This window comes from Oncorhynchus masou, chromosome 27 (genome assembly GCF_036934945.1).
Source record: "Oncorhynchus masou masou isolate Uvic2021 chromosome 27, UVic_Omas_1.1, whole genome shotgun sequence".
In the NCBI taxonomy this organism is placed as follows: Eukaryota; Metazoa; Chordata; class Actinopteri; order Salmoniformes; family Salmonidae; genus Oncorhynchus; species Oncorhynchus masou.
The window spans coordinates 58257486-58285351 of record NC_088238.1 but is presented as its reverse complement, the minus strand read 5'-3'; the positions used below and the strand labels follow the sequence as shown (position 1 = coordinate 58285351).

At 42.6% G+C, this 27866-nt stretch overlaps 1 protein-coding gene across 3 annotated transcripts in view; it reads left to right on the top strand.

Annotated features, from left to right (window-relative positions):
* Positions 1 to 27866, top strand: part of arap2 (ArfGAP with RhoGAP domain, ankyrin repeat and PH domain 2) — a 267094-nt gene that overhangs the window by 191611 nt on the left and 47617 nt on the right. For all 3 annotated transcript variants that reach the window (XM_064940778.1, XM_064940777.1, XM_064940779.1), the window contains exons 17-24: positions 2707 to 2809; positions 4208 to 4406; positions 13445 to 13508; positions 14306 to 14469; positions 14666 to 14878; positions 15198 to 15303; positions 22254 to 22401; positions 26715 to 26792. In XM_064940778.1, the coding sequence (XP_064796850.1) occupies positions 2707 to 2809; positions 4208 to 4406; positions 13445 to 13508; positions 14306 to 14469; positions 14666 to 14878; positions 15198 to 15303; positions 22254 to 22401; positions 26715 to 26792 (1075 nt within the window). The remainder of the gene's footprint in view (positions 1 to 2706; positions 2810 to 4207; positions 4407 to 13444; positions 13509 to 14305; positions 14470 to 14665; positions 14879 to 15197; positions 15304 to 22253; positions 22402 to 26714; positions 26793 to 27866) is intronic.

Genomic DNA, 27866 nt, shown 5'->3' with positions numbered 1-27866 from the left:
GTATTACCAGCCCACGTTTTCAGAATATTATAGCAAAATATGCACATAGGTTTTGATGGAGGGAGAATCGTGCGTCTGCTAGATGACGTGGGTGGGTGTTGAAGTCGTTTTGGATGGTGAAGTTGGATTCTGTGTTGTAGGCTAAAGACATCGGATTGTTTTTGTTAGTTAGATATTCTTCAAACTTAAACTTCTATTTTGAAATCTCTCTCTCTCTCTCTCTCTCTCTCTCTCTACATTTTCTTTCTCTCTCTTTCTTCCCCTTCGCCGACTTGTCCTCTGGGACTCACTAACAAGCGCCTGTACACTTGTCAGGGGTCCAGTGGGGTCACACAAACACCCGTGTCCCACCGTGTTCCCCTGATGCTCGTGAAGTACGCCTCAGCGCTACCGGTACCCCTCATTACATGCTCCTTCAGACACGCTCTGCTGTTACCCTTATAACCCTTTATAACCCCTTATAACCACCGCCGCTCTACCCCTCATTACATGCTCCTTCAGACACGCTCTGCTGTTACCCTTATAACCCCTTATAACCCTGTATAACCCCTTATAACCCCTTATAACCACCGCCGCTCTACCCCTCATTACATGCTCCTTCAGACACGCTCTGCTGTTACCCTTATAACCCCTTATAACCCCTTATAACCCTGTATAACCCCTTATAACCCCTTATAACCACCGCCGCTCTACCCCTCATTACATGCTCCTTCAGACACGCTCTGCTGTTACCCTTATAACCCCTTATAACCCCTTATAACCCTGTATAACCCCTTATAACCCCTTATAACCACCGCCGCTCTACCCCTCATTACATGCTCCTTTAGACACGATCTGCTGTTGCCCTTATAATCCCTTATATCCCCTTAAAACCACCGCCGCTCTACCCCCCCCCCCCAAAAAAAAAAAAATGAATCTTGCGATCGTCTGCCTCTGTGTCGAAACCATTAAGAAAGTGATACTCTGACCACAGAGGGAAGCCAGTGAAAGAGACATAAGAGAAAGAGGGAAAAGGACAAACAAAGATTAATAGCTGCCTTTTGGCTTCCGGCAGCATGGTCGTTCCTCTCTTAAACAGCAGGTATAAGCACCTTTTGTGTTTTAAATGTGTCTATGTGTTGAAGTATTTGTGTCTCCGTGGGTAAAGGTGTTGGTATATATATATATATATATACGGTGCATTCAGAAAGTATTCATATCCCTTGACTTTTTCCACATGTTGTTGTGTTACTGCCTGAAATTAAAGTGGATTAAATAGATCATTTTTTTAGAGATCATCCATCAAAACACAATACACCATAATGACAAAGTGAAAACATGTTTAGAAAAAAGTTTTTTTTTAAAGTAAATATATTGAAATTTAAATACAGAAATATCTAATTTACATAAGTAAACTCTGGAACATTCGTTGTCATCTTGGTAAGAAAAGTGGAATTAGTCTCCCAGTGTCATGTTGGAAAGCAGACTGAAGCAAGTTTTCCTCTAGGATTTGGCCTGTGCTTAGCTCTTTTCTATTCTAAAAAACTGCATTGTCCTTGCTGATGACAAGCATACCTATAACATGATGCAGCCACCACCATGCATGAAAATAGGAAGTGTTCCTCAGCGATGTGTTGTGTTGAATTTGCCTCAAACTGTTGCTTTGTATTCAGGACATAAAGTATATTTCCACATTTTTAGTTTCTTATTGCAAACAGGATGCATGTTTTGGAATATTTGTCTTCTCTTCCGACTTCCTTGTTTTCACGCATTTAGTTTGGTATTGTGGAGTAACTGCAATGTTGTTGATCTATCCTCAGTTTTCTCCTATCACAGCCATTAAACTCTGTAACTGTTTTAATATTACCATTGAACTCGTGGTGAAATCCCTGAGTAGTTTCCTTCCTCTCCGGCAACTGAGTTAGAAAGGATGCCTGTATATTTGTAGTAACTGGGTGCATTGGTACACCGTCCAAAGTGTAATTAATAACTTCGCCATGCTCAAATGGATATTCAATGTCAGATATTTTTTTAAATGCTTACACCATTTACCAATAGGTGCCATTCTTTGCTAGGCATTGGAAAACCTCCCTGGTCTTTGTGGTTGAATCTGTGTTTGAAATTCACTGCTTTACTGAAGGACCTTACAGATAGTTTTATGTGTGGGGGTACAGAGATGAGGTAGTCATTAAACAATCATGTTAAACACTATTATTGCACACAGAGTTTGTCCATACAATGTACTATGTGACTTCTTGTTAAGTACATTTTTACTCCTGAACTTATTTTTTAGGTTTGCCATAACAAAGGGATTCAATACTTATTGACTCAAGAAATGTCAGCTTTTTATTTTTAATTCATTTGTTTATTTTTTTTATTTTTTTTTTAAATGTCTAGAAATAAAATTCCACTTTCACATTATGGTTTATTGTGTGTAGGCCAATTTAATTTAATCCATTTTAAATGCAGGCTGTAACATAACTAAATGTGGGAAAAAGTCAAGGGTTGTGAATACTTTCTGAAGGCCCTGTATTTAGGCCTCTGTGTTTTCACACACGTGTGTTGCTGTCTCGTTGTGCATTATTTACAGTAATGTACACAATGTGTTTGTGTTTGTATTTAGACTCCTTGCTGGTTACTTTTTAAAGCAACAATCTCCTATCCCTTTCACCTGCTTGCACCAGGAACAGTACTGTATGTGACTTGCCTGTCCCACTGTTCTCTCAGGGCTGTGTTCATGGTGGAGACCTACCTACAGTCAGACAGAGTGTTCTTGTTTGGCGCCAAGACACAGGAAACACAGCAAGACTGGGTCCAGGCTATCGCCAAGGTGTGTGTGTGTGTATGTTTTAGTCAATTTCTTTACTAGTTTTACATAGTGTGTATCATTGTGGGTCAGTCTGTGTGTGTATCATTGTGGGTCAGTCTGTGTGTGTATAATTGTGGGTCAGTCTGTGTGTGTATAATTGTGGGTCAGTCTGTGTGTGTATATCAGTGTTGGCCAGCCTGTGTCTGTATCATTGTGGGTGAGTCTGCATGTGTATCCTTGTGGGTCAGTCTACCAGTCTACATGTGTATCATTGTGGGTCAGTCTATGTGTGTATCAGTGTTGGCCAGCCTGTGTCTGTATCATTGTGGGTCAGTCTACATGTGTATCATTGTGGGTCAGTCTAAGTGTGTATCAGTGTGTGTCAATCTGCGTGTGTATCAGTGTGGGTCAGTCTAAGTGTGTATCAGTGTGGGTTAGTGTGTGTGTGTGTGACATTAGATAACACAATATATCAATTTCACCCTCCTTAACACTTACACACACACTCACGCGCGCGCACGCACACACACACACAAACACAGCCCCTCGAACCATCAAGAAGACATAGTATTCTAACTGTCTCTTCTCCTGCCTGTGACAAGCTCTTGTAATGGCTCGCTACACAAAATATGTCCTCAATTCCTTTTTTTTTTTATCTTGCTCAACCAATCTATTAATCCCAGCTGGTGTTAGATAGTGGTAGAGGTAGCCATATTAGTCCATCTGTCTGTATAGCCTTAGACATCCTCATGATTCAATTTAAGCTGCAAACAAATGGTTAAGACACAGAGAGGAGAGAGGAGCGGAGAGAGAGAAAGGAGAGAGAGAGAGAGAAGATAAGAGAGAGGAGAGTGAGAGAGAAGATAAGAGAGAGGAGAGAGAGAGGGAGAGAGAGAGAGAGAGAGAGAGAGAGAGGAGAGAGAGAGAGAAGATAAGAGAGAGGAGAGAGAGAGAGAGAGAAGATAATAGAGAGGAGAGAGAGAGAGAGAGGAGAGGAGAGAGAGAGAGAGAGAGAGAGAGAGAGAGAGAGAGAGAGAGAGAGAGGAGAGGAGAGGAGAGAGGAGAGGAGAGAGGAGAGGAGAGGAGAGGAGAGATAGAGAGAGAGAGAGAGAGAGAGAGAGAGAGAGAGAGAGAGAGAGAGAGGAGAGAGAGAGGTGAGAGAGAGAGAGAGAGAGAGAGGAGAGGAGAGAGGGAGAGGTGAGAGAGAGAGAGAGAGGAGAGGAGAGAGGGAGAGAGGAGAGGAGAGGAGAGGAGAGAGGTGTGTTAGAAGTAAATTCAGCTGGGGAAAGAAAAAGTTTTGGAAACCTTAAAGTTTGTTGCTTGTGCACAGATGTTTGTGTTTTTTTTCTCTCTGTTTGGTTTTGTTTCAATGACTCTAGAGAATATTTTTTCTTTCTTTTTTTCTTTTGTTCCCTTCAGTGTTTCGTCCCATCTAATGTAGAGGCTATGTTGAGGAGAGACTGCGAGCTGATTGGTCGGCTCTACTTTAAGGAAGGTCATGACCTCTACCACTGGAGGGTTGGTTGGTTTGCTCTGGAAGGCTCCGCCCTCTACTTTAGTTCCGGGGAAGAGGAGAGCACACTGGGGGTCATGCAGCTCAAACAACTACAGGAACTCAGTAAGTATTGAGTCCACACCTAAAGACACACAAAACACACCACACACACGCCTGCACACATACACATACACTAACACACACACAACCATACACACACACACACACACACACACACACACACACACACACACACACACACACACACACACACACACACACACACACACACACACACACACACACACACACACACACACACACACAAGGAGGAACAATGTTGGCTCATATATCATATACAGGACAGTGTAATCTGTCTATCACAACTTGACCCTGCCTGGTATTAGTTATCATCTTCACCCTGCCTGGCATTAGTTATCATCTTGACCCTGCCTGGCATTAGTTATCATCTTGACCCTGCCTGGCATTAGTTATCATCTTGACCCTGCCTGGCATTAGTTATCATCTTGACCCTGCCTGGCATTAGTTATCATCTTGACCCTGCCTGGCATTAGTTATCATCTTGACCCTGCCTGGCATTAGTTATCATCTTGACCCTGCCTGGCATTTGTTATCATCTTGACCCTGCCTGGCATTAGTTATCATCTTGACCATTTGTTATCATCTTGACCCTGCCTGGTATTAGTTATCATCTTGACCCTGCCTGGCATTAGTTATCATCTTGACCCTGCCTGGCATTAGTTATCATCTTAACCCTGCCTGGCATTAGTTATCATCTTGACCCTGCCTGGAGTTAGTTATCATCTTTGAAGTGGCACCGTCTCTCTCCGCTGGCATGTGGACATCTCCACACTATGGTGGAAAGCATGAGCGTGCCCTCCAACTTCTGAGAGATAGTCGCCACACTACAGTCGTCTTTATAAGTCTACTCAGCAGAGAGCGAAGAAGTTGCCCAGTGGGTGTGTCAGCCATGTTGGCGAGAAGTTCACACGGAGGTGGCAGCCAACGAAACTTGCAAAATGTCAATTGATTGCAGCAGAATTATGTGTATGGGCAGGAAAATAAATAAATAAATCAATCTCTTTAATCCGTTTAAGGCTTACTGTAGATCAAATCGGAACGTCGCTGCGTTCCCGCCCCCCTCCTCTTACCTGGGGTGGGATTAGGGAGCTGTGAGCTGCCATGGCTTTCCTGATTCTCCCGGCACCCTGAAATTCATGTTTGTCACAGACGGGAAGCCTCAGAGGTACCAGAGGGGCTCTCTGTGTTCTCTTACGGGGTGAAACGTTTTGGAATCTGAGTTGAATGTAAGGAACCCCATCCTGTGACATAGTCTTTGCACCCATTAGTAACACTGTGAAACCACAACCAGGAGGGTTGCCGCAGTGTACCACAGAAAGATCAGACATTTGTTTGACAATTTAGAGGCATTGGGATGATCACTAGACAACTAACCAGCTGTACTGCTTTAGAAATGTCACTCTGGCTCCAGTTTGGAGTCATTTATAATATGTATAGTGGGGTTAAATTATTGACACCCTTGATAAAGATGAGCAATAATGACTGTAAACAAAAAAAGTAATTCAAACACCGAGCTACAGTATATTGTAGAAACAAAATCCAAATAAAATGATATTATTTTATAGTAATACAATTGCTCAGAGAAATAGATGTATATATTTTTTTCTCTCAAAAAGGTGGGCATCAAAATGATTGACACCCTTAAAGATTCCTATAGATAAAGTAGTTAAAAGTTTAGTATTTGGTGCCATATTCACAGCACGCAATGACTACATCAAGCTGGTGACTCTACAAACTTGTTGGATGCATTTGCTGTTTGTTTTAGTTGTATTTCAGATTATTTTGTGACCAATAGAAATTAATGGGGAATAATGTATTGTGTCATTTCAGAGTCACTTTTAATGTAAATAAGAAATAAATGTGTTTCTAAACACGTATGTGGATTTATGCGGATGCTACCATGGTTACAAATTATCCTGAATGATTTATTATAATGATGAGTGTGAAAGTTACAGAGGGCCAATGATCATACACCCATGACATGCTAACCTCTCACCATTACCAATAACAGGGGAGGTTAGCAGATAATATCATACCCCCATGACACGCTAACCTCTCACCATTACCAATAACAGGTGAGGTTAGCATGTAATATCATACCCCCAAGACATGCTAACCTCTCACCATTACCAATAACAGGTGAGGTTAGCATGTAATATCATACCCCCAAGACATGCTAACCTCTCACCATTACCAATAACAGGGGAGGTTAGCATGTAATATCATACCCCCATGACATGCTAACCTGTCACCATTACCAATAACAGGGGAGGATAGCATGTAACATCATATCCCCAAGACATGCTAACCTCTCACCATTACCAATAACAGGGGAGGTTAGCATGTAATATCATACCCCCATGACATGCTAACCTCTCACCATTACCAATAACAGGGGAGGTTAGCATGTAACATCATATCCCCAAGACATGCTAACCTCTCACCATTACCAATAACAGGGGAGGTTAGCATGTAATATCATACCCCCATGACACGCTAACCTCTCACCATTACCAATAACAGGGGAGGTTAGCATGTAATATCATACCCCCATGACACGCTAACCTCTCACCATTACCAATAACAGGGGAAGTTAGCATGTCTTGGGGTATGATATTACATGCTAACCTCTCACCATTACCAATTTTTTATTTATTTATTTATTTCACCTTTATTTAACCAGGTAGGCAAGTTGAGAACAAGTTCTCATTTACAATTGCGACCTGGCCAAGATAAAGCAAAGCAGTTCGACACATACAACGACACAGAGTTACACATGGAGCAAAACAAACATACAGTCAATAATACAGTATAAACAAGTCTATATACAATGTGAGCAAATGAGGTGAGATAAGGGAGGTAAAGGCAAAAAAAGGCCATGGTGGCAAAGTAAATACAATATAGCAAGTAAAACACTGGAATGGTAGATTTGCAATGGAAGAATGTGCAAAGTAGAAATAAAAATAATGGGGTGCAAAGGAGCAAAATAAATAAATTAAATACAGTAGGGAAAGAGGTAGTTGTTTTGGCTAAAATATAGGTGGGCTATGTACAGGTGCAGGATTCTGTGAGCTGCTCTGACAGTTGGTGCTTAAAGCAAGTGAGGGAGATAAGTGTTTCCAGTTTCAGTGCTTTTTGTAGTTCGTTCCAGTCATTGGCAGCAGAGAACTGGAAGGAGAGGCGGCCAAAGAAAGAATTGGTTTTGGGGGTGACTAGAGAGATATACCTGCTGGAGCGTGTGCTACAGGTGGGAGATGCTATGGTGACCAGCGAGCTGAGATAAGGGGGGACTTTACCTAGCAGGGTCTTGTAGATGACATGGAGCCAGTGGGTTTGGCGACGAGTATGAAGCGAGGGCCAGCCAACGAGAGCGTACAGGTCGCAATGGTGGGTAGTATATGGGGCTTTGGTGACAAAACGGATTGCACTGTGATAGACTGCATCCAATTTGTTGAGTAGGGTATTGGAGGCTATTTTGTAAATGACATCGCCAAAGTCGAGGATTGGTAGGATGGTCAGTTTTACAAGGGTATGTTTGGCAGCATGAGTGAAGGATGCTTTGTTGCGAAATAGGAAGCCAAGTCTAGATTTAACTTTGGATTGGAGATATTTAATATGGGTCTGGAAGGAGAGTTTACAGTCTAACCAGACACCTAAGTATGTGTAGTTGTCCACGTATTCTAAATCAGAGCCGTCCAGAGTAGTGATGTTGGACAGGCGGATAGGTGCGGGTAGCGATCGGTTGAAGAGCATGCATTTAGTTTTACTTGTATTTAAGAGCAATTGGAGGCCACGGAAGGAGAGTTGTATGGCATTGAAGCTTGCCTGGAGGGTTGTTAACACAGTGTCCAAAGAAGGGCCAAAAGTATACAGAATGGTGTCGTCTGTGTAGAGGTGGATCAGAGACTCACCAGCAGCAAGAGCGACCTCATTGATGTATACAGAGAAGAGAGTCGGTTCAAGAATTGAACCCTGTGGCACCCCCATAGAGACTGCCAGAGGTACGGACAGCAGACCTTCCGATTTGACACACTGAACTCTATCAGAGAAGTAGTTGGTGAACCAGGCGAGGCAATCATTTGAGAAACCAAGGCTGTCTGCCGATGAGGATGTGGTGATTGACAGAGTCGAAAGCCTTGGGCAGATCAATGAACACGGCTGCACAGTAATGTTTCTTATCGATGGCGGTTAAGATATCGTTTAGGACCTTGAGCGTGGCTGAGGTGCACCCATGACCAGCTCTGAAACCAGATTGCATAGCAGAGAAGGTATGGTGAGATTCGAAATGGTCGGTAATCTGTTTGTTGACTTGGCTTTCGAAGACCTTAGAAAGGCATGGTAGGATAGATATAGGTCTGTAGCAGTTTGGGTCAAGAGTGTCCCCCCCTTTGAAGAGGGGATGACCGCAGCTGCTTTCCAATCTTTAGGGATCTCAGATGACACGAAAGAGAGGTTGAACAGGCTAGTAATAGGGGTGGCAACAATTTTGGCAGATAATTTTAGAAAGAAAGGGTCCAGATTGTCTAGCCCGGCTGATTTGTAGGGGTCCAGATTTTGCAGCTCTTTCAGAACATCAGCTGAAAGGATTTGGGAGAAAGAGAAATGGGGAAGGCTTGGGCGAGTTGCTGTGAGGGGTGCAGTGCTGTTGACCGGGGTAGGAGTAGCCAGGTGGAAAGCATGGCCAGCCGTAGAAAAATGCTTATTGAAATTCTCAATTATGGTGGATTTATCAGTGGTGACAGTGTTTCCTATCTTCAGTGCAGTGGGCAGCTGGGAGGAGGTGTTCTTATTCTTCATGGACTTTACAGTGTCCCAGAACTTTTTTGAGTTAGTTTTGCAGGAAGCAAATTTCTGCTTGAAAAAGCTAGCCTTGGCTTTTCTAACTGCCTGTGTATAATGGTTTCTAGCTTCCCTGAACAGCTGCATATCACTGCTAATGCAGAACGCCATAGGATGTTTTTGTGTTGGTTAAGGGCAGTCAGGTCTGGGGAGAACCAAGGGCTATATCTGTTCCTGGTTCTACATTTATTGAATGGGGCATGTTTATTTAAGATGGTTAGGAAGGCATTTTTTTTAAATATCCAGGCATCCTCTACTGACGGGATGAGATCAATATCCTTCCAGGATACCCCGGCCAGGTCGATAAGAAAGGCCTGCTCGCAGAAGTGTTTCGGGGAGCGTTTTACAGTGATGAGTGGGGGTCGTTTGACCGCTGACCCATTACGGATGCAGGCAATGAGGCAGTGATCGCTGAGATCTTGGTTGAAGACAGCAGAGGTGTATTTAGAGGGCAAGTTGGTTAGGATGATATCTATGAGGGTGCCCTAACAGGGGAGGTTAGCATATCTTGGGGGTATGATATGACATGCTAACCTCTCACCATTACCAATAACAGGGGAGGTTAGCATGTCTTGGGGGTATGATATGACATGCTAACCTCTCACCATTACCAATAACAGGGGAGGTTAGCATGTCTTGGGGGTATGATATGACATGCTAACCTCTCACCATTACCAATAACAGGGGAGGTTAGCATGTCTTGGGGGTATGATATGACATGCTAACCTCTCACCATTACCAATAACAGGGGAGGTTAGCATGTCTTGGGTAAAAAATAGGGTAGTAATCTCTTCCCCAAATCAAACTCATATCAAATTGTATTGGTCACATGCACATATTTAGCAGTTTTTATTGCCGGTTGTAGCGAAATGCTTGTGTTCCTAGCTCCAACAGTGCAGTAGTATCTAACAATTCACAACAATGCACACACCTGAAAGTAAAAGAAAGGAATTTGTATTTTACCAAGGGTGTCAATAATTTAGGACCCCACACTACCTTATATAGTACCAGTCAATAGTTTGAATACACCTACAGTACTCATTCAAGGGTTTTTCTTTATTTTTTACTTTTTTCTACATGAGAGAGAATAAAATAAAGTGATTAATGAAACTGATGATCTAGTTAAGTTGCCATAGTGTTCTGATCTCAGTGTCCATCCCGTATTGCATAGTTAGAGTTAAGTTGCCATAGTGTTCTGATCTCAGTGTCCATCCCGTATTGCAAGGTGTTTTTTCACTCTGCCCAGAGTGGTTGAAAAAGTGCTTTGGTGATGAAATTTCACTTCTTTATGTTATAATTATTTTTTATTTTTTTCCCAAGGCAAATATGATTCTTCATGTTCTGAATTGTTCAGTGGAGTCTTTCTCTAACATATCGTTAACATTACATTCAAAGAGTCAGATTTTGTTACTTTATACATCCGATACTAAGCAAGGAGCTCTAGAAGACAGAATCGGTGCCACTGTCTCGCTGCAACTTCTGAGGGTTGACATGTTGTGGCGGTTATCTGCAAAGATGTTTCTGCGAGTCGCAAAAGGGGTAAATTAGCGTGACACAAGCTGAATTACGTGTAAAAAGGCTTTGATAATTAAAGCTTGCGGTACACTCCGTTGACATTTCACAGAGATAAGCTTGTTACTTGTTAAATTGTTAAATTTGAAGAAGAATACTCGTTTCTACATTAATATGAAGAGCATATACTAAAATATGAAAAATACTACATGTCGTGCCTCAAAAACGATATCTATCTTACCTCTTATATTGTTTTATGTCCTACGGATTCGAGAAGAAATATGACGAGTTCAACAGCCTGTCAATTAGCCTTAACTCTCACACAGCAACCAGCCTAGCTGTCTCAATGCTATTTTCCACATTTATTTAAGTAGATTTTTTTTACCACTTTTAAACTCTTGCCTACGTTGATTTAGTCACCCAATTTTGGCCAATCATACATGGGTAAAAACTCCAACAACCCTTGAACGGATTATGACAGAGACATGAGGTTTGGGCTATTGGTTTTCGTAGAAAAGCATCTACACAACTCACATATTATTGTAACCCAATGGTCAAAAGATTTGTTTTGATTGGTTGTTTCAGAACAAGATAAGTACATCATCAACATATTTGATTCAGTACTTGTGACAGGGGTGTAGTTTGTAAAACGGTGTTTTATTCTTCCAAAATTGTCACTGGCCAACAAGGAAATTAAACAACTAGTGCAAGGGAAATTGGAGTGAGTGAGCCAGGCTTTTTGCATGAGTACCAGCCCCTGATTCATCGAAGATAGAATCACTCCAATGATACCCATTAGCAAAACCAGAACTATGCGACTCTCTCTCGCTCTCTCTCTCTCTCTCTCTCTCTCTCTCTCTCTCTCTCTCTCTCTCTCTCTCTCTCTCTCTCTCTCTCTCTCTCTCTCTCTCTCTCTCTCTCTCTCTCTCTCTCTCTCTCTCCACCACACAGCACATATTGGAAAATAATAGATTCATTCACATCGTCTTGTAAGCAAGGTCACAGTTGATTTCCAGGCCTTTAATACACATCATTGCTGTGTGATAATGTGGACTGTTGTTACCTTAAAACATGTTTTTTCTCAGAAGAATGAAGAAGCTAAGTATATCAAGCACTTTTTTGTTTTTTTTTACAGGCTTGAATCCCAATACTAATTACAGGCCTACGAGGCCGCAGAGTTAGCTTCCTTATCCCAGAAGCATAAAATATAATAACATTTCCTCAGCGAGAGCCGAGAGGTGGATAAAGGGATTTTGATGTGTTTGTTGCATTTACCTGATAACACTGTTTTATTAAATAAAGTCTTCTCAAGTCAATACAATCTCTGAAGCTTCTGGGTTGTTGTTTGTTACCGCAGGTTGCTGGAAACAGAGCTAAATTCCTTGCCCTTGAAACTCTGCCAAACACAACATCAGCACATAATTTGCCACCAGAGAGTGTGTGGAGATTAATTGTTTTGCCTGTTTACCTCCATATATTATTGAGAGTTTCTAGCCTAGCGGTTAAGAGCGTTGGTCCAGTAACCAAAATGTCGCTGCTTCAAATCCCCGAGCCGACTAGGTGAAAAAATCTGTCGATGTGCCCTCGAGCAAGGCACTTAACCCTAAATGCTCCTGTAAGGCGCCCTGGATGAAAGCTGAATGCTTAATGTCTTCATTGTAAATGTTTTAAGAGCAGTGTTACCTGTGAATATATAATATATAATTTATATGATCTTCTTACAATACTTGACAGTAAAGCAGATCGGATTGTTCTAAAATATAGTGTAGCTTGTGGCCAATAAGAAAATTAATAAATAGAAGAGCAGGAGATTCATGGGTGCGAAAATAATTGGCATGTAGTCATCCAAGTTGTGCTGTGTGTGTGTGTGTGTGTGTGTGTGTGTGTGTGTGTGTGTGTGTGTGTGTGTGTGTGTGTGTGTGTGTGTGTGTGTGTGTGTGTGTGTGTGTGTGTGTGTGTGTGTGTGTGTGTGTGTGGAGGAGGAAGGTGTGTGGAGAAGGGGGTAGGGGTGTGTAGAATAATACAAACCAGTGCGATCTGATTTGGCACCACCCAGGCCAACACATTGTAACAGGTGACACCCAGGCTTCAAGCCCCAGTTCACCCTCCTTAGTGAACCTCCCCCTACTGAGTGAACCTCCCCCTACTGAGTGAACCTCCCCCTACTGAGTGAACCTCCCCCTACTGACTGAACCTCACGCAGAAACATCTATAAGACAACGACCAAATGCCTACAGTAGTGTCGGCTACACAGCAACAGGAAAATGTTACTTACTCTAGTGTGAAGCATTTATGGTAGCCGTCACAAACACTCGCTTAGATTTCCTCTCTTTCTGTCTCGTTCCCTCTGTTTTCTGTTGTCCGAGCAGATCTGCATGGTGTGTAGCTTTGTTTACGACAACTGTTTCTAGAAGGAACACTTTCCCTCCCATAAAGCGAGGAATACTCTATACGTGCAGTGTAGCTATGCTTTGTTTCAGCGTTGTTTCAGAGTTGTTTCAGCGTTGTTTCAGAGTTGTTTCAGCGTTGTTTCAGAGTTGTTTCAGCGTTGTTTCAGAGTTGTTTCAGCGTTGTTTCAGAGTTGTTTCAGCGTTGTTTCAGAGTTGTTTCAGCGTTGTTTCAGAGTTGTTTCAGCGTTGTTTCAGAGTTGTTTCAGCGTTGTTTCAGAGTTGTTTCAGAGTTGTTTCAGCGTTGTTCTCTTTTCTCAGCTGTTTCCACACATGTAGAAGGTGAGGAGAGGATCCAAGTGCTCTTGATGGTGGAGGGTGGAAGGTATGTGTATATGTGGTTTGTTTGATTCCAGGCTGCTTTGCAGGTTTGACACTGTGTTCTGATGTGTGTATTTTCCATTGCAGTGTTTTCCCTATATTCATTTGGCTGCTGCGGCTAAATCGTGTCCGCCACTTAAAAAAATATGACAAAAATTAATATATTTTTTAGTGTGAACTTAAACTACTAAAAGCATATTTAAAGTATGTAGACAAGATAATGGAGTATTTTTTAATTAGATTTTTGAGAACTAACAAACACCAGAATAAAGTCTTGACAGTCAGGGAGAATCTAAATTCCTAAAATGTCATGACATGAGGTCCACATTGGTTGTCTGGGTCACTAAGCATAATGACATGGCAAATGTGTCAAATACATTTTAAATCTGCTATTTTTTTGCTGTGTAGAATTGCATGAAATTAACTTTAAAAAGAGATGTTCTTTCTCTTGACACCATGACAGAATGTGCATCATTGCATGAAACTAGCTTTAAAACAAACATTTTCTCTCCGCCCCATGGCAAAACATTTAAAATTGCATGAAATCAGCTTTTAAACAGCAAAATGTTCTCTCTGCAGCCAAGAGGTGGGCCTCAAAATTTTGGGTCTGGAGACTTCGCCATTAGCCACGCCCACTAACTTTGCCACCTCTGCTGAAAGAAATCGTAGGGGAAACACTGCAATGTTTGAGAATTAAATAGTAGGTTATTAGACTTCTGTCAGTGTCTATTTTCCTAAAAATGCTGTATGGTATCTCTGAGACATTTTTAGTTTGTCTGACTTTTTTCTGCTTTCGTACAGAACTGTGTACATCCATGGTTTCAACAAAGTGGACTTTGCGCTGTGGCACTCTGCGATCAAATTGGCCTCTGGCACGGACGGCAGGGCTCTAAGCAACCAGCAGCTGAGTAAAAAGGGAGTCCCCATCGTTGTGGACAGCTGCATAGCTTTTGTCACCCAGTACGGTGAGCATCTGGTCTCCCATTCAGGGACTGAGCAGGACCGACACTACTTAGCTTCAGAGGCAAGACAGCAGCTGGATGCAGGGTTGGTATACTGCTGGCTGAATACATGAGGGTTTGAGGACTTGTTTTCATGCTGTCTCTCTCTCTCACTCCCTCTCCCTTCCTCCTTCCCCTACCTTTTCTCCCACTCCTCTAGGTCTGTGTCATCAGGGGATCTACAGCGTTAGTGGGGACCCGGGCCGTGTATCCCTGCTCCTGGGGGCCTTCAGGCAGGACGCCCGCAACGTGAAGCTCCATGTCCTGGAGCACCAGCTGGAGGACGTCACTGACACCCTGAAGACCTTTCTGTCCCAGGCCGAGGACGCCTTGCTGACCAAGGAGCTCTACCCCTACTGGGTGTCTGCACTAGGTGTGTAGAGGCACAGATTACCTTTGAATGTTTAATATTGATGTAGAAATGATGCATATTTATATACCATTTGGGTCATTACGGGTCAGTTCCATTGGGTCAGTGTATCATCTCCAAAAGCTTTCAATTAGGATTTTAGCTGCAGATTTGAATACAACATTCTGGTTATTGGGAGGCACAGTAACTGTACACGAGTGAAAAGGTATTAATTATGGCCAACTTGTTTGAACATTAACTAAATAATTGTGTTAGTGTAGCTTTATTTATATTTGTGGGTCTTTTGTTTTAATCAATGGCCTCCTTTCTTTGCTGAGTGTAGATGAGGAGGATGAGAAAAGGAGAGTTGAGAAGTACTCTAGATTTATCCAGAGTCTTCCCAAGATCAACAGATCCACCCTGACTGCTCTGCTGCAACATCTCTACAGGTGAGGCTGCACACACACACACACACACACACACACACACGCACACACACACGCACACACACGCACACACACGCACACACACACACAGACACACACACACACACACACACACACACACACACACACACACACACACACACACACACACACACACACACACACACACACACACACACACACACACACCGGTCAAAGCTACCCTACTACACGCATCATGTCACTGTTCCTTTCACTGTAGACACATTTTCAGACGAGTATTTCACTATAACAAGCACTTACGAACATGTAGGTCAAGTAGTTTGTCTGAAAAGGAGAGCCTGAATATTATACTATACTCTGAGTGTACAAAACATAAGAAACACCTTCCTAATTTTGAGTTGCGCCCCCTTTTACACTCAGAACAGCCTCAATTTGTCGGGGCATGGACGACAAGGTGTTGAAAGCGTTCCACAGGGATGCCCATATTGGCTCCAATGCTTCCCACAGTTGTGTCAAGTTCTTTCGATGTCCTTTGGGTGGTGGACCATTCTTGATACACACGGGAAACATACCTCGTTCAAAGACACTTAAATCTTTTGTTTTGCACAATCACCCTCTGAATACACAATCCACGTCTCAATTGTCTCAAGGTTTAAAAAGCTTTCTTTATTATTCATCTGTTTTTGTTATTTTTGTTTAGTGTTCTTCGTTTAAAAAAAAAATACGAATTTATTCATCTCACACTGAGCCTTTCTCCCCTCGTTATGACGAATGTGACAGATATATATATATATATATATATATTGTCTGAATATCATAATATATATAGTCAGAATATCATAATATATATAGTGTGAATATCATATGTATATATATATATATGGTCTGAATATTATAATATATATATCGTCTGAATATCATAATATATATAGTCAGAATATCATAATATATATAGTGTGAATATCATATGTATATATATATATATGGTCTGAATATTATAATATATATATTATGTTATTCAGACATATAGTATTAATATCATGATACAGTTGAAGTCAGAAGTTAACATACACTTAGGTTGGAGTCATTAAAACTTGTTTTTCAAACACTCCACAAATGTCTTGTAAACAAACTATAGTTTTGGCAAGTCGGTAAGGACATCTACTTTGTGCATGACCCAAGTCATTTTTCCAACAATTGTTTACAGATTATTTCACTTACAATTCAATGTATGGGGCGGCAGGGTAGCTTAGTGGTTAGAGTTTAGGGGCGGCAGAGCGTTGGACTGGTAACCGAAGGTTGCAAGTTCAAAGCTCCAAGCTGACAAGGTACAAATCTGTCATTCTATAATTCATTGTTTCATAATTCCAGTGGGTCAGAAGTTGTGCCTTTAAACAGCTTGGAGAATTCCAGAAAATGATGTCATGGCTTTAAAGCTTCTGATAGGCTAAATGACATAATTTGAGTCAATTGGAGGTCTACCTGTGGATGTATTTCAAGGCCTACCTTCAACCCCAGTGCCTCTTTGCTTGACATCATGGGAAAATCAAAAGAAATCAGCCAAGACATCAGAAAAATAATTATAGACATCCACAAGTCTGGTTCACCCTTGGGAGTAATTTCCAAACACCTGAAGGTACCGTGTTCATCTGTACAAACAATAGTACTCAAGTATAAACATCATGGGACCACGCAGCCATCATACCGCTCAGGAAGGAGATGCATTCTGTCTCCTAGAGATGAATGTACTTTGGTGAGAAAAGTGCAAATCAATCCCAGAACAACATCAAAGGACCTTGTGAAGATGCTGGAGGAAACAGGTAAAAAAGTATCTATATCCAGAGTAAAATGAGTCCTATATCGACATAACCTGAAAGGTCGCTCAGCAAGGAAGAAGCCACTGCCTCAAAACCACCATTAAAAAATCCAGACTACGGTTTGCATCTGCACATGGGAACAAAGATCGTACTTTTTGTAGAAATGTCCTCTGGTCTGATGAAACAAAAATAGAACTGTTTGGCCATAATGACTATTGTTATGTTTGGAGAAAAAAGGGGGAGGCTTGTAAGCCGAAGAACACCATCCCAACCGTGAAGCATGGGGGTGGCAGCATCATGTTGTGGGGGTGCTTTGCTGCAGGAGGGACTGGTACACTTCACAAAATAGATAGCATCATGAGAAAGGAAAATGATGTGGTTATATTGAAGCAACATCTCAAGGAGGCCTACAAACCTGACTCAGTTACACCAGCTCTGTCAGGAGGAATGGGCCACAATTCACCCAACTTAATGTGCGAAACTTGTGGGAGGCTACCTGAAACGTTTGACCCAAGTTAAACAATTTAAAGGCAATGATACCAAATAATAATTGAGTATGTAAACTTCTGACCCACTGGGAATGTGATGAAAGAAATAAAAGCTGAAATAAATCATTATCTCAACTATTATTCTGACATTTCACATTCTTAAAATAAGGTGGTGATCCTAACCGACCTAAAACAGGGAATTTTTACTAGGATTAAATGTCAGGAATTGTGAAAACTGAGTTTAAATGTATTTGGCTAAGGTGTATGTAAACTTCAAACTTCAGCTGTATATATATATATATATATATATATATATATATATATATATATATATATATATATATATATATGATCTGAATGTTGTAATATATATATACTGTATATAGTCTGAATATCATAATATATATTGTCTGAATTCCATACGCCATTATGTGGTGGAATAAAAGACAGTTACATGGCACACACACACACACACACACACACACACACACACACACACACACACACACACACACACACACACACACACACACACACACACACACACACACACACACACACACACACACACACACACACACACACACACACACACAGAGAACTGTGTGTGGGTGGTAAGTGAGACAACAACACAGACTTGGGCACACCGACATAGCGATGCCACCTGTTCTTATTGACACTTCTAACCACAATATCTTGCTCTGCAGAAGTCACTTCATTTACCCATCGCCCACTCAGATAAAAAATTAAAATAAAAATGGTTCATGTAGATGTTTTTTGTTTTTTTTTGCAGACTCTCATGTCCCATGGTTTACCAGATAGGGTTAAATCCAAAATAAAATAACCCTGAGAACTAGTCTAGAACACATTCTCCCCCACTTCCACCCTTCTAGTAAAGTAGATATGGACATACAGTTGATACATCATATTTCTACTTCTGTTAGATTCTGTAAATACTTATAATTCACTTCTACTACTTGTCAGGTCTGATGAGGTCTTGCACACTGATGCTTACAGCGCTGCTGTTCTGCTCCAAAACCACAGTGTATTGATTGGATTATCGGTTGGATTATTAATCTGACTATTATGGTAATGAGCAGATCGTTTGGAGAAGATTTCCACAGTACCTTCATTGTTAACCTACAGATGGACGAGATACCAGACCCAGTCTGAGGGATGGCTAACTCTGGATATGTCTTCCGTCTCCACTGAGTTAGGTCAATCTGCGTTTTAGGTTTTGTGCACCTTACGTGTGGAGTAATCTCCGAGGCTCTCTACAATGTGGTGCCTCGAGGGCAATTCAAAAGGCTGATCGATGACCCTTTTACTGACAAATGTGTTTGTTTTCCATGCTTGTGTTTTGATTTCCGTGTATTGATGTGTATAGTGTATCTTGATCTGTATAGTGTATATTGATGTGTATAGTGTATATTGATGTGTTTAGTGTATCTTGATGTGTATAGTGTATATTGTTGTGTATAGTGTATATTGATCTGTATAGTGTATATTGATGTGTATAGTGTATATTGATCTGTATAGTGTATATTGATGTGTATAGTGTATATTGATATGTATAGTGTATATTGATGTGTTTAGTGTATATTGATGTGTATAGTGTATATTGTTGTGTATAGTGTATATTGATCTGTATAGTGTATATTGATGTGTATAGTGTATATTGATGTGTATAGTGTATATTGTTGTGTATAGTGTATATTGATGTGTATAGTGTATATCGATGTGTATAGTGTATATTGATGTGTATAGTGTATATTGATGTGTATAGTGTATATTGATGTGTATAGTGTATATTGATCTGTATAGTGTATATTGATGTGTATAGTGTATATTGATGTGTTTAGTGTATATTGATGTGTATAGTGTATATTGATCTGTATAGTGTATATTGATGTGTATAGTGTATATTGATGTGTATAGTGTATATTGTTGTGTATAGTGTATATTGATGTGTATAGTGTGTATTGATGTGTATAGTGTATATTGATGTGTATAGTGTATATTGATGTGTATAGTGTATATTGATGTGTTTAGTGTATATTGATGTGTATAGTGTATATTGATGTGTTTAGTGTATATTGATGTGTATAGTGTATATTGATATGTATAGTGTATATTGATGTGTTTAGTGTATATTGATGTGTATAGTGTATATTGTTGTGTATAGTGTATATTGATGTGTATAGTGTGTATTGATGTGTATAGTGTATATTGATGTGTATAGTGTATATTGATGTGTATAGTGTATATTGTTGTGTATAGTGTATATTGATGTGTTTTTATGTGTGTACAGGCATCATCATTTCTAAAAGAGACATTGTTCTCTGCATGTCTCCCTGTCAAAATAAAGGTGCAATGAAATAAAAAATACTTAATTGGGGATTTTGCTGGAATTTGAACTGTGGCCTAGTTTAACATCTCCTACAGTTATTACCTGGACTGTGGCCTAGTTTAACATCTCCTACAGTTATTCCCTGGACTGTGGCCTAGTTTAACATCTCGTACAGTTATTTCCTGGGCTGTGGCCTAGTTTAACATCTTCTACAGTTATTACCTGGACTGTGGCCTAGTTTAACATCTCCTACAGTTATTGCCTGGACTGTGGCCTAGCTTAACATCTCCTACAGTTATTACCTGGACTGTGGCCTAGTTTAACATCTCCTACAGTTATTACCTGGACTGTGGCCTAGTTTAACATCTCCTACAGTTATTACCTGGACTGTGGCCTAGTTTAACATCTCCTACAGTTATTACCTGGACTGTGGCCTAGTTTAACATCTCCTCCAGTCATTACCTGGACTGTGGCCTAGTTTAACATCTCCTACAGTTATTACCTGGACTGTGGCCTAGTTTAACATCTCCTACAGTTATTCCCTGGACTGTGGCCTAGTTTAACATCTCGTACAGTTATTTCCTGGGCTGTGGCCTAGTTTAACATCTTCTACAGTTATTACCTGGACTGTGGCCTAGTTTAACATCTCCTACAGTTATTGCCTGGACTGTGGCCTAGCTTAACATCTCCTACAGTTATTACCTGGACTGTGGCCTAGTTTAACATCTCCTCCAGTCATTACCTGGACTGTGGCCTAGTTTAACATCTCCTACAGTTATTACCTGGACTGTGGCCTAGTTTAACATCTCCTACAGTTATTCCCTGGACTGTGGCCTAGTTTAACATCTCCTACAGTTATTTCCTGGGCTGTGGCCTAGTTTAACATCTTCTACAGTTATTACCTGGACTGTGGCCTAGTTTAACATCTCCTACAGTTATTGCCTGGACTGTGGCCTAGTTTAACATCTCCTACAGTTATTGCCTGTACTGTGGCCTAGCTTAACATCTCCTACAGTTATTACCTGGACTGTGGCCTAGTTTAACATCTCCTACAGTTATTACCTGGACTGTGGCCTAGTTTAACATCTCCTACAGTTATTACCTGGACTGTGGCCTAGTTTAACATCTCCTACAGTTATTACCTGGACTGTGGCCTAGTTTAACATCTCCTACAGTTATTGCCTGGACTGTGGCCTAGCTTAACATCTCCTACAGTTATTACCTGGACTGTGGCCTAGTTTAACATCTCCTACAGTTATTCCCTGGACTGTGGCCTAGTTTAACATCTCCTACAGTTATTTCCTGGGCTGTGGCCTAGTTTAACATCTTCTACAGTTATTACCTGGACTGTGGCCTAGTTTAACATCTCCTACAGTTATTGCCTGGACTGTGGCCTAGTTTAACATCTCCTACAGTTATTGCCTGTACTGTGGCCTAGCTTAACATCTCCTACAGTTATTACCTGGACTGTAGCCTAGTTTAACATATCCTACAGTTATTACCTGGACTGTGGCCTAGTTTAACATCTCCTACAGTTATTACCTGGACTGTGGCCTAGTTTAACATCTCCTACAGTTATTACCTGGACTGTGCCCTAGTTTAACATCTCCTACAGTTATTACCTGGACTGTGGCCTAGTTTAACATCTCCTACAGTCATTACCTGGACTGTGGCCTAGTTTAACATCTCCTACAGTTATTACCTGGACTGTGGCCTAGTTTAACATCTCCTACAGTTATTACCTGGACTGTGGCCTAGTTTAACATCTCCTACAGTTATTACCTGGACTGTGGCCTAGTTTAACATCTCCCACAGTTATTACCTGGACTGTGGCCTAGTTTAACATCTCCTACAGTTATTACCTGGACTGTGGCCTAGTTTAACATCTCCTACAGTTATTACCTGGACTGTGGCCTAGTTTAACATCTCCTACAGTTATTACCTGGACTGTGGCCTAGTTTAACATCTCCTACAGGTTTTACCTGGACTGTGGCCTAGTTTAACATCTCCTACAGTTATTACCTGGACTGTGGCCTAGTTTAACATCTCCTACAGTTATTGCCTCTAGTTCCCAGCACACATGCTCATGCTGTTGACCAGGGAGTGTGTACATAGTTTGGTTGTTGTACGAGGGGGACATTGTGTTTAGCTGTGATTTTCGGTGTGTGTGTGTGTGTGTGTCTGTGTGTGTCTGTTCCTGTGTGTGTATTTAAGCATTTGTGGGTTTATGTACTGTACTTACAGTATGTGTTTGATGTCTATGTCACCTACATGTGTGTTTATCAGTGTGTTCTCCTGTATATCTATACTGTGTAGGGTCCAGAGGTGCTCCCATATCAACCAGATGCAGACCAGAGACTTGGCCTGTGTGTTCTCCTCCTGTCTCTTCCAAACCGAGGGACAAACCACACCAGAGATCAGTGTGGTCCAAGACCTCATCACCAACTATGTACAACTTTTTGGGGTAAGTTTTATCTCTCTACCTGTCATATATACTGACCAAAAATATATATAAACGCAACATGTAAAGTGTTGGTCCCATGTTTTCATGAGCTGAAATAAAAGATCCCAGACATTTTCTATATGAACAAACATAATTATTTATCTCTCAAATTGTGCACAAATGTGATTACATCTCTGTTAGTGAGCATCTCTACATTGCCAAGATAATCCATCCACCTGACAGGTGTGGCATATCAAGAAGCTGATTAAACAGTAGGATCATTACACAGGTGCACCTTCTGCTGGGCACAATAAAAGGCAACTCTAAAAGGTGCAGTTTTGTCACACAACACAATGCCACAGATGTCTCAAGTTCAATTACACAAGCGTGTTATTGGCCTGCTGACAGCAGTAATGTCCATCAGAGCTGTTGCAAGAGAATTTGTAAATTTTTCTACCATAAGCCGCCTCCAACGTCCTTTTAAAGAATTTGGCAGTACGTCTAAACAGCCTTATAACCGGAGACCACGTGTAACCACGCCAGCCCAGGGCCTCCACATCCTGCTTCTTCACCTCAGACCACGTGTTACCACGCCAGCCCAGGACCTCCACATCCTGCTTCTTCACCTCAGACCACGTGTAACCACGCCAACCCAAGACCTCCACATCCTGCTTCTTCACCTCAGACCACGTGTAACCACGCCAGCCCAGGACCTCCACATTCGGCTTCTTCACCTCAGACCACGTGTAACCACGCCAACCCAGGACCTCCACATCCTGCTTCTTCACCTCAGACCACGTGTAACCACGCCAGCCCAGGACCTCCACATTCGGCTTCTTCACCTCAGACCACGTGTAACCATGCCAGCCCAGGACCTCCACATCCTGCTTCTTCACCTCAGACCACGTGTAACCACGCCAACCCAAGACCTCCACATCCTGCTTCTTCACCTCAGACCACGTGTAACCACGCCAGCCCAGGACCTCCACATTCGGCTTCTTCACCTCAGACCACGTGTAACCACGCCAACCCAGGACCTCCACATCCTGCTTCTTCACCTCAGACCACGTGTAACCACGCCAGCCCAGGACCTCCACATCCTGCTTCTTCACCTCAGACCACGTGTAACCACGCCAACCCAGGACCTCCACATCCTGCTTCTTCACCTCAGACCACGTGTAACCACGCCAGCCCAGGACCTCCACATTCGGCTTCTTCACCTCAGACCACATGTAACCACGCCAACCCAGGACCTCCACATTCGGCTTCTTCACCTCAGACCACATGTAACCACGCCAACCCAGGACCTCCACATTCGGCTTCTTCACCTCAGACCACATGTAACCACGCCAACCCAGGACCTCCACATTCGGCTTCTTCACCTCAGACCACGTGTAACCACGCCAACCCAGGACCTCCACATTCGGCTTCTTCACCTCAGACCACGTGTAACCACGCCAACCCAGGACCTCCACATTCGGCTTCTTCACCTCAGACCACGTGTAACCACGCCAGCCCAGGACCTCCACATTCGGCTTCTTCACCTCAGACCACGTGTAACCACGCCAGCCCAGGACCTCCACATTCGGCTTCTTCACCTCAGACCACGTGTAACCACGCCAACCCAGGACCTCCACATTCGGCTTCTTCACCTCAGACCACGTGTAACCACGCCAACCCAGGACCTCCACATTCGGCTTCTTCACCTCAGACCACGTGTAACCACGCCAGCCCAGGACCTCCACATTCGGCTTCTTCACCTCAGACCACGTGTAACCACGCCAGCCCAGGACCTCCACATTCGGCTTCTTCACCTCAGACCACATGGAACCACGCCAACCCAGGACCTCCACATTCGGCTTCTTCACCTCAGACCACGTGTAACCACGCCAGCCCAGGACCTCCACATTCGGCTTCTTCACCTCAGACCACGTGTAACCACGCCAGCCCAGGACCTCCACATTCGGCTTCTTCACCTCAGACCACATGGAACCACGCCAGCCCAGGACCTCCACATCCTGCTTCTTCACCTCAGACCACGTGTAACCACGCCAACCCAGGACCTCCACATTCGGCTTCTTCACCTCAGACCACGTGTAACCACGCCAGCCCAGGACCTCCACATCCTGCTTCTTCACCTCAGACCACGTGTAACCACGCCAACCCAGGACCTCCACATTCGGCTTCTTCACCTCAGACCACGTGTAACCACGCCAGCCCAGGACCTCCACATCCTGCTTCTTCACCTCAGACCACGTGTAACCACGCCAGCCCAGGACCTCCACATTCGGCTTCTTCACCTCAGACCACGTGTAACCACGCCAACCCAGGACCTCCACATTCGGCTTCTTCACCTCAGACCACGTGTAACCACGCCAGCCCAGGACCTCCACATTCGGCTTCTTCACCTCAGACCACGTGTAACCACGCCAACCCAGGACCTCCACATCCTGCTTCTTCACCTCAGACCACGTGTAACCACGCCAACCCAGGACCTCCACATTCGGCTTCTTCACCTCAGACCACGTGTAACCACGCCAACCCAGGACCTCCACATTCGGCTTCTTCACCTCAGACCACGTGTAACCACGCCAGCCCAGGACCTCCACATTCGGCTTCTTCACCTGCTGGATCGTCTGAGACCAGACACCAAGAAAGCTGATGAAACTGAGGGGTATTTCTGTCTGTAATAAAGCTCTTTTGTGGGGAAAAACTCATTCTGATTGGCTGGGCCTGGCTCCCCAGTGGGTGGGCCTGGCTACCAAGTGGGTGGGCCTATATCCTCCCAGGCCCACCCATGGCAGTGATCCTGCCCAGTCATGTGAAATCAATAGATTAGGGCTTAATTAATTGATTTCAATTGACTGATTTCCATATATGAAATGTAACTTAGAAAAATTGTTGAAATGGAAGCATTTTGTGTTTATATTTTCATTCAGTATACTTGAGTGTATTGACCTTGAAGTAGTAAGTGTCTTAAATAAAACAGTGTCGGAAACTTAAACCAGTGAGTGTCTAAACCAGTGAGTGTCTGAAACTTAAACCAGTGAGTGTCTAAACCAGTGAGTGTCTAAACCAGTGAGTGTCTAAACCAGTGAGTGTCTAAACCAGTGAGTTTCTGAAACTTAAACCAGTGAGTGTCTGAAACTTAAAACAGTGAAATTCTGAAACTTAAAACAGTGAGTGTCCGAAACAGTGAGTTTCTGAAACTTAAACCAGTGAGATTTAAGTTTCAGAGCGTTATTAGTGTCACACTAATTCTTCCGGGAACGCCTGGCTCCCATCTCTTTTTCCCACCTAGAGGAGGACTGTTCTCTCCATTCATCCCTCCATTCATCCTTCCATTCATCCTTCCATTCCCTCTTAATCAGGTTGGAATGCTGCTGTTGTTCGCATGACAAATACCCATTAAGCTGAACCAATGAGGACCCAATCTCAGTGAATACACACACCATCACCGTGGCATAAAATGAGTGAGATGTTCAGGCTAATTAGGAATGCCATTATGTGGTGGAATGCTGTGGATGTGGGCTTTTTATCAGACCCCAACACACAGTGTGTGTGTGTGTGTTCACATTTGTGTGTATGTCTTTTCTCTCTCTCTCCAGTCTTCATTGCAATGCATAGCCCTGACAAAGCAAATTGTTCTCTGAAAGTGATGGGGGTGGGGTGGGGTGGGGGGTGGGGGGGGGGGGGGGGTTTAGAGTAAAAAGTATAATTTTCTCTACCTCGCTTTGACGCTTTGAAACCACACAATGTGGAATTACAGTTGTGTCCAGTAACTTTAACTTCAATTTAAGCTAAAAGGAACAAACTATAGCGATGGGCTACTGAAGTCATTCATTCAGTTGATAATAAACCACCCTGTGAACAATCCAATTGAACTTCCTGAACTTCCCATCGCTATAGTTTGTTCCTTTTAGCTTAAATTAAAATGACTGGACACAACTATAATTCCACATTGTGTGGTTCTATATAATTAAAGGGAATATCTATTTTTACCCTAAATGTTATATATGTCCTCTTATTTATTACATTTTTTTATTGAACCTTTATTTAACCAGGCAAGTCAGTTCAGAACAAATACTTATTTACAATGACTGCCTAGGAACAGTGGGTTAAATGCCCTGTTCAGGGGCAGAACAACAGATTTTTACCTTGTCAGCTCGGGGATATCGATCTAGCAACCTTTCTGTTACTGGCCCAACGCTCTAACCACTAGGCTACCACAGATATTATGTACAGAATATCTGTGTTTCTTCAAAGTGGACAGGGTTGATGTATTTACCTGTGTGTGTGTGCGTGTGTGCGTGTGCGTGTGTGTGTGTTACCAGGTCAACGAGGACCAACTCAAGCAAATGGAGAGTGAGAACAGTTTCATCACACGATGGAACGACAAGAAAGACACCACAGTAAGTCAACCTGTTTAGCTCCACTGACAAACACAATCAGACCTCTGGACCGCTGTGTGTGTGTGTGTGTGTTTGTGCGTGTGTGTGTGTGTGTGTGTGTGTGTGTGTGTGTGTGTGTGTGTGTGTGTGTGTGTGTGTGTGTGTGTGTGTGTGTGTGTGTGTGTGTGTGTGTGTGTGTGTAAGCTGAGCTCTAAGGTCAGAAATGCATTTTAACTGTCTTCCTGTTATGCAATGATTGAGGGAGGGAGGGTGTTGTTTGGACGGAGTCAGAGGGCAATGAGAGGGTTTGTATGCTTGTTCACCATTATAACTGTCTGCTACTTTATGCCTGGACGCACGTGCTGCAGGGAACCATTTGTTCAGATAACCTGGAAAACAAATTAATCTTCAAACCTTATGCTGCCTGCCGACGTTGAAAAGTGTTTGAACAAAGTGTTGAAAGTGTTTTTTTCTTTTCTTCCCCACCTTTAAGTTGGTTTCCAGAGGCTGTCAGAATGAATCTGGCCAATTGAACTAAAAGGTTAACGCTATTGTCGGAAAATTGCCCCCCGATAACACAAGAGAGCTAGACAAATGTCTCGTACTAAAAGTGGAGGTTTTTAGTAACCTGGTAACAGGATTGAGAGACCAAAGGAAAGAGGAAAATAGACGTGTCAGATATTCAATTTAAAGCTTTTAGGAAAGACTGGCTCTCTCAGGGAGGGCGAGGAAGTTAAGGCTAGCTCTACCATGTGGTGGTGTTCATTGTTAGTGGCTTGCTGTGCAGCAGCGTGATTAGCCTAGTGCCTAGCCTAGCACCTGTTAGCTCAGGCTGTTGAGTTAGCTCTTAGAGTGGAGGGTACACACACAAACACACCCACTAGGATGGAGCGCTGTCCTTTGTTTTTCCCCTCCCTCTCTTTTCTTTCCGTTATTTTCTCCTCGACTTCATGCGTCAGAAAGCACTTTAAGTTCGAGTGAGGGCGCCAGCAAAACAACCCTCTTTGTTTTGTTTCCTCCCTCGTTCTCTCGTCTCTGGCTGAGTTAACTCAGTAAAGGTGGGCAGGCATATTTTTACTGCCAATTTGACTGGTG